The 12700-nt window shown below is 38.6% G+C and overlaps 1 protein-coding gene across 3 annotated transcripts in view; it reads right to left on the bottom strand.

Moving 5' to 3' along the window:
- LOC139547555 (segment polarity protein dishevelled homolog DVL-3) overlaps positions 1-12700 on the bottom strand; it is a 67656-nt gene that overhangs the window by 9570 nt on the left and 45386 nt on the right. For all 3 annotated transcript variants that reach the window (XM_071356446.1, XM_071356447.1, XM_071356448.1), the window contains 2 exons: positions 11853-11980; positions 10089-10243 (listed from right to left, as the gene is read on the bottom strand). In XM_071356446.1, the coding sequence (XP_071212547.1) occupies positions 10089-10243; positions 11853-11980 (283 nt within the window). The remainder of the gene's footprint in view (positions 1-10088; positions 10244-11852; positions 11981-12700) is intronic.

Genomic DNA, 12700 nt, shown 5'->3' with positions numbered 1-12700 from the left:
TGTCAAGAAGCAGTGCGGCAAGGTTGGGTTGTGATTCGGAGGATGCATGGCTCTCGACCTTCGCCTCTCCCGAGTCCGTACGGGAGTTGCAGCGATGAGACAAGACTGTAACGACTACCAATTGGATTTCACGAAATTGTGGTGAAAAAAGGGGTCAAACATATATACAGTGGGGAGAACAAGTATTTGATACACTGCCGATTTTGCAGGTTTTCCTACTTACAAAGCATGTAGAGGTCTGTAATTTCTATCATAGGTACACTTCAACTGTGAGAGACGGAATCTAAAACAAAAATCCAGAAAATCACATTGTATGATTTTTTAAGTAATTAATTTGCATTTTATTGCATGACATAAGTATTTGATCACCTACCAACCAGTAAGAATTCCGGCTCTCACAGACATGTTAGTTTTTCTTTAAGAAGCCCTCCTGTTCTCCACTCATTACCTGTATTAACTGCACCTGTTTGAACTCGTTACCTGTATAAAAGACACCTGTCCACACACTCAATCAAACAGACTCCAACCTCTCCACAATGGCCAAGACCAGAGAGCTGTGTAAGGACATCAGGGATAAAATTGTAGACCTGCACAAGGCTGGGATGGGCTACAGGACAATAGGCAAGCAGCTTGGTGAGAAGGCACATTTGTCCACTTTGTGGCGGAAGGTGGTTAGAGTGTTGGACTAGTAACCGAAAGGTTGCAAGATCGAATCCCCGAGCTGACAAGGTAAAACTCTGTCGTTCCGCCCCTGAACAAGGCAGTTAACCCACTAGGGTCATTGAAAATAAGAATTTGTTATTAACTGACTTGCCTAGTTAAATAAAGGTAAAATAAAATAAACATTTTAAAAGTATAATGTTGATTTTTATTAAGGTCCATGTCTGTGGATTATATTTTGGTATGATTACCACTTATCGAAGGTAGCTAAAATGTGGTTATCACTGTATTATATGTTATGACGCCTAAACAATTAGTTGGGCCAACAGGATTGAGATGACATTTTCTCATACTAAGGTATTTTATATACAGTGTTATTAACTTCATAATACAACACAAATTAAGGTACAAATCAAATGAATTCGTAATGACATCTATGGGCTCACCTTGGGGGGTTCAAAGGTAATACATGTATGCATTTTGGGGTACATCGAGACAGAATGGGCAGTATTGGGATGGACTCCATTATCACATGGTACCCTACATGATAACTAGTTTTTTTTGCCATACAGTGATCGTAGATTTTGCCTATAATCAGTCCCAGCAGCCTATTTTCAGGATGGCCGCCATTCACTTATCAAATGGGGATAAACTGCATTGATTTTGCATGACCATAACTGAATAAATAATTGGTGTAATAAGACCAACAATTGCTTAAAATGTGTGTTACAATGATAACTAAATGATGGCCCAAGTATGTCAGTTATATTTATTTAGCAAAATATTACCAGAATAGTGGTAAAAATAAGTTTTAAAAACTGTCTGAATTGCGAAGTCGTTTCATATTACATTAAAACTCACATTCACTGATGTCTGTTGATAAAAATGATATGATTCTATAAATTGTTAACATCAAGAAATGTGATGTGGAACCCACCCCTTACATTGCATTCTATATGAAATCCCATAGGAATGGATAACATTGAGCTAAGAATTACAGATAACCCATTTTCGCAAAATGCCTTCATAATGAGTGCACCAAACTTTACATAAAGCTGGGAAATGTCTAAACAATGATGCCTAGCTATTGCTGGTTTATGCATAGGGTACACATTTTCCAATATGACCATCAACAGGCTCTATTGGATTGGTCTGACATTGCCAGAACTCTCAATAATATTTGTATTTACGATGTATCCCCATTAGCTGCTGCCAAGGCAGCAGCTACTCTTCCTGGGGTCCAGAAAAATTAAGGCAGTTAAACAATTTTAAAATATTACAATTCATTCACAACATATTTCACAACACATTAAGTGTGTGCCCTCAGGCCCCTTCTCTACTACCACATATCTACAATACAAAATCCATGTGTACGTGTGTATAGTGCGTATGTTATCGTGTGTTTGTTTGTGTTGCTTCACAGTCCCGGCGTGCGTAAGGTGTATCTGTTTTTTAAATCAAATTTTACAGCTTGCATTAGTTACTTGATGTGGAATAAAGTTCAATGTAGTCATGGCTCTATGTAGTACTGTGCGCTTCCCATAGTCTGTTCTGACTGTGAAGAGACCTCTGGTGGCATGTCTTGTGGGGTACGCATGGGTGTCTGAGCTGTATGCCAGTAGTTCAAACAGACAGCTCAGTGCATTCAACATGTCAACACCTCTCACAAATACAAGCAGTGATGAAGTCAATCTCTCCTCCACTTTGAGCCAGGAGAGATTGACATGCATATTATTAATGTTAGCTCTCTTTGTACATCGAAGGGCCAGCCACTGAATTTTGGCTCATTCCTCCTGAGAGACCTGGTGTAACTGAGTCAGGTTTGTAGGCCTCCTTGCTCGCACACACTTTTTTAGTTCTGCAAACAGTCCTCCAAACAAAACGATGGTCATTATGGCCAAACAGTTCTATTTTTCTTTCATCAGACCAGAGGACATTTCTCCAAAAAATATAATATTTGTCCCCATATGCAGTTGCAAACCGTAGTCTGGCTTTTTTATGGCGGTTTTGGAGCAGTGGCTTCTTCCTTGCTGAGCAGCCTTTCAGGTTATGACGATATAGGACTCATTTTACTGTGGATATAGATACTTTGTACCGGTTTCCTCCAGCATCTTCACAAGGTCCTTTGCTGTTGTTCTGGGATTGATTTGCACTTTTCGCACCATAGTACGTTCATCTCTAGGAGACAGAACGCGTCTCCTTCCTGAGCGGTATGGCGGCTGTGTGGTGCCATGGTGTTTATACTTGTGTACTATTGTTTGTACAGATGAATGTGGTACCTTCAGGCGTTTGGAAATTGTTCCCAAGGATGAACCGGACTTGTGGAGGTCTACAATTTTCTTTCTGAGGTCTTGGCTGATTTATTTTGATTTTCCCATTATGTCAAGCAAAGAGGCACTGAGTTTGAAGGTAGGCCTTGAAATACATCCACAGGTACACCTCCAATTGACTCAAATTATGTCAATTAGCCTATCAGAAGCTTCTAAAGCCATGACATAATTTTCTGGAATTTCCCAAGCTGTTTAAAGGCACAGTCAATGTAAACTTCTGACCCACTGGAATTGTGATACAGTGAAATAATCTGTCTAAACAATTGTTGGAAAATGTACTTGTGTCATGCACGAAGTAGATGTCCTAATTAAACTGCCTCGTACTCAATTCTTGCTCGTACAATATGCATATTATTATTACTATTGGATAGAAAACACTCTCTAGTTTCTAAAACCGTTTGAATTATATCTGTGAGTAAAACAGAACTAATTTTGCAGCAAACTTCCTGTCAGGAAGTGAGAAATCTGAAATCGGGGGCTCTGTTCCAGGGTCAGTTTATTAATTTGCATGTAATCTATGGGTCTACATGCACTGCATACGCCTTCCCCTAGATGTCAGTAAGCAGTGAGAATTGGAATGGGGTGTCTAGGTAGATCTGAGGCCGTATAAAAGCTCTTGGAACCGGGTGTGCAGTCTTTTCAACGTTCGTCATGACGCAAGACAGACCTCAGGATTGCATTCTGAAAAGCTCTCGTTATAGGCGTTAGATATATCCGGCTCTGATTTTATTCGATATAGGTGTTAAAAACATCATAATGTAGTTATTTTAAACCGAGTTATATCAGTTTATATCAGTATATTGCGATTTTCGGTATTTCATTTGTGCTGCGTTATAGTGAGTGGGACACGTCTTCGCCACATGGCTAATGTTTGCTGCTAATTCCAAAGTTGAAGACGACAATCTACAACCGAGCAACGATTCTTCTGGACAAAGGACAACTTGCACAAGATTCTGATGGAAGCTCATCAAATAGTAAGAACTATTTATGATGTTAATTCGTTGTTCTGTTGAAAAATGTTAAACTATTATTCCGCCATTAATTTCGGTGCGGTCTCGCTTTAACGCACGCTGTATGTCGTAGTAACGTTAATTTTAAAAATCTAACACAGCGGTTGCATTAAGAACTAATGTATCTTTCATTTGCTGTCCAACCTGTATTTTTTAGTCAAGTTTATGATTAGTTATTGATTAGATTAGGTGCCTCTCCCAAGATTTCTCCCGACATTTTGTTTGCAGCTTGGCTACTATTCTCATTGTATAACCACGATTTGTGCCGCTAAATATGCACATTTTCGAACAAACCATATATGTATTGTGTAATATGATGTTATAGGACTGTCATCTGATGAAGTTTTGAGAAGGTTAGTGAAAAATGTAATATCTTTTGCTGGTTTATTCGCTATCGCTAACGTGCATGAATCAATGCTGCTGTGTGGTTGGCTATTGTAGTAAGCTAATATAATGCTATATTGTGTTTTCGCTGTAAAACATCTAAAAAATCTGAAATATTGGCTGGATTCACAAGATCTTTGTCTTTCATTTGCTGTACACTGTATTTTTCATAAATGTTTTATGATGAGTATTTAGGTAATTCACGTTGCTCTCTGTAGTTATTCTAGTTGCTTTGGTGAGAGTTGTGATGGTGGCTGCAATGTAAAACTATGATTTATACCTGAAATATGCACATTCTTCGAACAAAACATATGCTATACAATAAATATGTTATCAGACTGTCATCTGATGAAGTTGTTTCTTGGTTAGTGACTATTTATATCTTTATTTGGTCGAATTTGTGATAGCTACCTATGCAGTAAAAAAATGGTGGGGAAAAAAAGTTGTGTCTTTTGCTATCGTGGTTAGCTAATAGAAATACATATTGTGTCTTCCCTGTAAAACATTTTAAAAATCAGAAATGATGGCTGGATTCACAAGATGTGTATCTTTCATCTGGTGTCTTGGACTTGTGATTTCATGATATTTAGATGCTAGTATTTACTTGTGGCGCTATGCTAGGCTATGCTAGTCAGCTTTTTTACTGATGAGGGTGCTCCCGGATCCGGGATTGGAACCAACTAGAAGTTAACAAGAAATTTGTGGAGTGGTTGAAAAACGAGTTTTAATGACTCCAACCTAAGTGTATGTAAACCTCCGACTTCAACTGTACATACAAACATTTGCAAAAAAATATATGGGGGATTGGAAGTGATGCAGACAATTACATTGATGGAAGCTACAATCTATCTGCAAGATTAAAGCTGATCCACCCCCTAAAAAATTATTAAAACAAATAAAACATTACGGAGTGGTCACATTAACATTACAGAGTAAAGACATTAACATGACAGAGTAATTACATTAACATTACATAGTGGTCACATTAACATTACAGAGTAGTCACATTAACATTACAAAGTAGTCACTTTAACATTACAGCGTGGTTACATTAACATTACAGAGCAGTCACATTAACACTACAGAGCAGTCACATTAACATTACAGAGGGGTTACATTAACATTACAGAGTAGTCACATTAACATTAGAGTGGTTACATTACCATTACATAGCAGTCACATTAACATTACAGAGTGGTTACATTAACATTACAGAGTAGTCACATTAACATTAGAGTGTGTACATTAACATTACAGAGTGGTTACATTAACATTACAGAGTAGTCACATTAACATTACAGTGTGTACATTAACATTACAGAGTGTTCACATTAACATTACAGAGTAGTCACATTAACATTAGAGTGGTTACATTAACATTACAGAGTAATCACATTAACATTACAGAGTGTTCACATTAACATTACAGAGCAGTCACATTAACACTACAGATCAGTCACATTAACATGACAAAATCGTCACATTAACATGACAAATTTGTCACATTAACATTAGAGTGGGTACATTAACATTACAGAGTAGTCACATTAACATTACAGAGTAGTCACATTAACATTACAGAGCGGTCACATTAACATTACAGAGTAGTCACATTAACACTACAGATCAGTCACGTTAACATTACAGAGTAGTCACATTAACATGACAAAAACCTCACATTAACATGACAAATGTGTCACATTAACATTAGAGTGGGTACATTAACATTACAGAGCAGTCACATTAACACTACAGAGCAGTCACATTAACATTACAGTGGTTACAATAACATTACAGAGTAGTTACATTAACATTACAGAGCGGTCACATTAACATTACAGAGCGTTCACATTAACATTAGAGTGGTCACATTAACATTACAGAGTGTTTACATTAACAGTAGAGTGGTTAAATTAACATTACAAAGTAGTCACATTAACATTAGAGTGGTCACATTAACATTACAGAGTGGTCACATTAACATTGCAGAGTGTTCACATTACCATTGCAGAGTGTTCACATTAACATTGCAGAGTGTTCACATTAACATTGCAGAGTGGTTACATTAACATTAGAGTGGTCACATTAACATTACAGAGTGGTCACATTAACATTACAGAGTGGTCACATTAACATTACAGAGTGGTCACATTAACATTACAGATTGGTCACATTAACATTGCAGAGTGGTCACATTAACATTGCAGAGTGTTTACATTAACAGTAGAGTGGTTAAATTAACATTACAAAGTAGTCACATTAACATTACAAAGTGGTGACATTAACATTACAGAGTAGTCACATCAACATTACAGCGTGGTGACAACTTTACAGAGTAGTCACATTAACATTACAGATTGGTCACATTAACATTACAAAGTAGTCACCTTAACATTACAGCGTGGTTACATTAACTTTAGAGTGGTTACATTAACATTACAGAGTGGTCACATTAACATTACAGAGTGGTCACATTAACATTACAGAGTGGTCACATTAACATTACAGAGTGGTCACATTAACATTACAGAGTGGTCACATTAACATTACAGAGTGGTCACATTAACATTACAGAGTGGTCACATTAACATTACAGAGTGGTCACATTAACATTACAGAGTGGTCACATTAACATTACAGAGTGGTCACATTAACATTACAGAGTGGTCACATTAACATTACAGAGTGGTCACATTAACATTACAGAGTGGTCACATTAACATTACAGAGTGGTCACATTAACATTACAGAGTAGTCACATTAACATTACAGAGTAGTCACATTAACATTACAGAGTAGTCACATCAACATTACAGAGTAGTCACATCAACATTACAGAGTAGTCACATCAACATTACAGAGTAGTCACATCAACATTACAGAGTAGTCACATCAACATTACAGAGTAGTCACATCAACATTACAGAGTAGTCACATCAACATTACAGAGTAGTCACATTAACATTACAGCGTGGTGACAACATTACAGAGTAGTCACATTAACATTACAGATTGGTCACATTAACATTACAGAGTGGTCACATTAACATTACAGAGTAGTCACATTAACATTAGAGTGGTTACATTAACATTACAAAGTAGTCACTTTAACATTACAAAGTAGTCACTTTAACATTACAGCGTGGTTACATTAACATTAGAGTGGTTACATTCACATTAGAGTGGTCACATTAACATTAGTGGTCACATTAACATTAGAGTGGTCACATTAACATTACAGAGTGGTCATATTAACATTACAGAGTGGTCACATTAACATTACAGCGTGGTGACAACATTACAGAGTAGTCACATTAACATTGCAGAGTAGTCACATTAACATTGCAGAGTGGTCACATTAACATTACAGAGTGGTCACATTAACATTACAGAGTGGTCACATTAACATTAGAGTGGTCACATTAACATTAGAGTGGTCACATTAACATTAGAGTGGTCACATTAACATTAGAGTGGTCACATTAACATTAGAGTGGTCACATTAACATTAGAGTGGTCACATTAACATTACAGAGTGGTCACATTAACATTAGAGTGGTCACATTAACATTAGAGTGGTCACATTAACATTAGAGTGGTCACATTAACATTAGAGTGGTCACATTAACATTACAGAGTGGTCATATTAACATTACAGAGTGGTCACATTAACATTACAGAGTGGTCACATTAACATTAGAGAAGTCACATTAACATTAGAGTGGTCACATTAACATTAGAGTGGTCACATTAACATTACAGAGTGGTCACATTAACATTACAGAGTGGTCACATTAACATTACAGAGTGGTCACATTAACATTACAGAGTGGTCACATTAACATTACAGAGTGGTCACATTACAGAGTAGTCACATCAACATTACAGAGTAGTCACATTAACATTACAGCATGGTGACAACTTTACAGAGTAGTCACATTAACATTACAGATTGGTCACATTAACATTACAGAGTGGTCACATTAACATTAGAGTGGTCACATTAACATTAGAGTGGTCACATTAACATTAGAGTGGTCACATTAACATTAGAGTGGTCACATTGACATTGCAGAGTGGTCACATTAAAATTGCAGAGTGGTCACATTAAAATTGCAGAGTGGTCACATTAACATTACAGAGTGGTCACATTAACATTACAGAGTGGTCACATTAACATTACAGAGTGTTCACATTAACATTACAGAGTGGTTACATTAACATTACAGAGTGGTCACATTAACATTACAGCGTGGTTACATTAACATTACAGAGTGGTTACATTAACATTAGAGTGGTCACATTAACATTACAGAGTGGTCACATTACAGAGTAGTCACATCAACATTACAGAGTAGTCACATTAACATTACAGCATGGTGACAACTTTACAGAGTAGTCACATTAACATTACAGATTGGTCACATTAACATTACAGAGTGGTCACATTAACATTACAAAGTGGTCACATTAACATTACAAAGTGGTCACATTAACATTACAGAGTGGTCACATTAACATTAGAGTGGTCACATTAACATTAGAGTGGTCACATTGACATTGCAGAGTGGTCACATTGACATTGCAGAGTGGTCACATTGACATTGCAGAGTGGTCACATTAAAATTGCAGAGTGGTCACATTAAAATTGCAGAGTGGTCACATTAACATTACAGAGTGGTCACATTGACATTGCAGAGTGGTCACATTGACATTGCAGAGTGGTCACATTGACATTGCAGAGTGGTCACATTAAAATTGCAGAGTGGTAACATTAACATTACAGAGTGGTTACATTAACATTACATTTTATGTGGACTCCAGGAAGAGTAGGTGCTGCATGTGCAGTAGCTAATGGGGGCGTTTTGTGGTCAAATCTCATTCAAACCCTGCACTTATTAGGTCATTTGCCCTGACCTCCATAAACGGTAGAGTTTTTATATTATGAGTCACTAAACTATTATATAAGAGGACACCATTCGGACACCAAATCCAGGGAGAAAATATGATTTTCAGATCTTGAAAGGAACGAAGCCCTTGCAGGTTGAAAATATCCTTAAAAAAATAGCCCAACGAGGGAATATAAAGGGCATAGATCCAGATAAAAAAAAACTAACATCATTATTCCAAATAGTATATAACTTATGAAAATTACAAGTTGTGCCCAGATAATTATTGACTTGGTAAAAGTCTATTAATTTTTCCCCCCAATAGATCCCATAAAAGGATCATCAGATTTTTTTTTGCTTTATCCCAGAAAGAAGGTCTGGATTTCTAATTGGGTGGGACTTGGCCTCCTCTATTATTTCCCAGTATGACCAATTTCCCTAAAACAGTTCTGCTATTTGTAACATAGTTTTTTCAATGATGAGTCAGTCTAGTTAAATCAGTAAATGTGATAGCAACAAAAACATTTTTTTTTAAGATGAGATCCACCCATGTGAACATTCCAACTTGTCTCTACATTATTTTATCAGCCAGTGAACATTCTATTGCATCAACTCCCATACAACAAGATATATAAAAGGTGTTAAACACATAGAAAGGGGTTATCATATATCAATTTGATCAGGGGCTTGTGGGGAACAATTTAATACCATCAAACCTTTGCCACCCCAAACTGGATCCATTTTTCAGCTGGCCCATGGAGTATAAGTGGGATAGGCTGAGGAATGAAGGCAGATGGACAGACACCAAGTCTTACCATGGTCATGAGTGTCTTTCTCTTTCCATCGCGGCCTCTCTCTCTCCCTCTCCCTGCCACGGTCGCTCTCCCACTCCCTCTCTCTCTGTAGCAACACGACCGACTCCATCTCTGTCTCCTTGTCCAGGTTGTCCTGACTGCCAGCAGCGTTCGCACTGATGGGGAGGTGGGAAAAAAGTCAAAGGAAGAGTAAACAAGAAGGACGAGATGAAAGAGAAAGAAACATTTTATTCAAAGGGATTATATTTCAAAAAGATTTGTCTCTTTTCCCTTCTTCTACACACAACTGTTTGACAGATGATAAACGGCAGGGGTCTGGAACTTGCCGGTGTAAGTGTGAAGTGCTGGTATCCGAATGTCAGTGTGTTTTAATGTCAGCCTCACCAGCGCATGCCGGGAGCTAGCTACAAAGAGAACGTGAGCGCCTGTCTCTGTGTGTGTATAATAGGATGTGCATGTGAGCGCTGCAGTGAGCCAAGTTGCAGTAACCAGTGCTGACCAGCAGAGGGAAAAGGCTGTTCTCTCTGTGTTGTGGTTGTCAGATAAAGACCTGCCCAGCTGGCTGATTTAATATTGCTATCTAGTTCTCAGGGGGTAGGCACGACAGACAGACAGACAGGCAGACAGGTAGACAGAGACAGACAGAGACAGACAGAGACAGACAGACAGAGACAGACAGAGACAGACAGACAGAGACAGACAGAGACAGACAGAGACAGACAGAGACAGACAGAGACAGACAGAGACAGACAGACAGAGACAGACAGAGACAGACAGACAGAGACAGACAGAGACAGACAGACAGAGACAGACAGAGACAGACAGAGACAGACAGAGACAGACAGAGACAGACAGAGACAGACAGAGACAGACAGAGACAGAGACAGACAGAGACAGACAGAGACAGACAGAGACAGACAGAGACAGACAGAGACAGACAGACAGACAGACAGACAGACAGACAGACAGACAGACAGACAGACAGACAGACAGACAGACATTAGTCACACATTAGACCGACCGACCAGATTTGATTTGGATAAAATAAAAAATGCATACAAGGAAATCGCACACAGAGCCACAGAGACACACACAGTAAGTATTTAGCTCTACACCTCACCATAGCTAAGCCAATGCCACTTCCACACCACAATGATCAATAGAAGCACTGAGAGACATTTATTGGCATGTCTGATTAGATGGCTGGGAAGGTTGATTAGGTTTAAAGTAAATGGAGCCTGGTCGCTAGCTATTAGTGTGTACGTGCGTGTTTTTGTTTAACTATCCTTTTGGGGAAATTTTGCCGATCCCGAGGACAAATGATACTTTAGGCTTAGGGGTTAGGTTTAGGGTTACAGTTTATTTTAGTATTAGGGTTAAGGTTAGGTTTAGGGTTAAGGTAAGGCTTAGGTTAAGGGTTAGGGTTAGGGAAAATAGGATTTTGGATGGATAGCAATACAAAACTGTGAGTGTGTGTGGGGGGGGGCTGGCAAGAGGACAGAGGTCTCTACCTCTGGTACTGAAAATACATAGAGCACAGGATTTTGTTTCAGCCCAGAATCAGGTGGGTAGTTGCTGAGATAGAGCAGAAGGCTGCAAACCCTGTAGCCCTGTTGGACTGGAGTTTAACAACCCCTGACAGTCAAAGGCATAGAGTTTGGACTGTCACTTGTATCTACCCATCTCTATGCCAGATGGATCAACTAGTCACGCACGCACACACACACACAAAGGACACACACACACCACTTTTCAGATACTGACTGGAAAGAGGGGGGTCTTGAGTCTCCGATGCCACCGGTCCTCTCCAAAGGAAGTGGCAGCTCTGCCTGGCTGTCTGCACACGAAGAACCCCCATCTGAACCCCCATGAGAACCATCTGCTGACACCAACTAGGGAGAAAGAGCATTATTATTGCTTGTGTTTACTTTGACAATGTAAAGTGCATTCGGAAAGTATTTGGACCTCTTGACTTTGTTTTTAGTTGCATTACAGCCTTATTCGAAATACCTTATTTACATAAGTATTCAGACCCTCTGCTATGAGACTCGAAATTGAGCTCAGGGGCATCCTGTTTCCATTTATCATCCTTGAGATGTTTCTACAACTTGATTGGTGTCCACCTAATCCATTTTAGAATATGGCTGTAACGTAACAAAATGTGGAAAAAGTCAAGGGGTCTGAATACTTTCCAAATACACCGTAAGTGCTTTAACTTTCCATGTCTAAAAAGTATATTGAATTGAGAGAGAGAAAGTGAGAGAGTGAGATAACGATAAAGAGAGAGAGAGGTGAAGGGGTTTAGACAAACCTCAAATTACACCCTACTTCCCATTATATTGCACTACTTTTGACCAGAATCCTATGTTTGTCATTATACTACTAACTTGATTCTAGGGCTCTATTCAAAAGTAGTGCACTACACAAGGAAATCTGGCATCATTTGAGACGCATACAGATTGTAAGTAACAAAGTCATGATTTGGGGAATTAGTCTGTATGCGTAACAGTCTGTCGGAATTATAAATGTGCTCATTGACTAGGTGGACACAAGACAGACACAAATACAGTCCATCATTTACACAGACGCACACACACACACACACCCTTGCT

Source organism: Salvelinus alpinus, chromosome 21, assembly GCF_045679555.1.
Source record: "Salvelinus alpinus chromosome 21, SLU_Salpinus.1, whole genome shotgun sequence".
Classification (NCBI taxonomy): Eukaryota; Metazoa; Chordata; class Actinopteri; order Salmoniformes; family Salmonidae; genus Salvelinus; species Salvelinus alpinus.
Note: the sequence above shows the minus strand (reverse complement) of the source record. Positions and strands in the feature narration are given on the sequence as shown.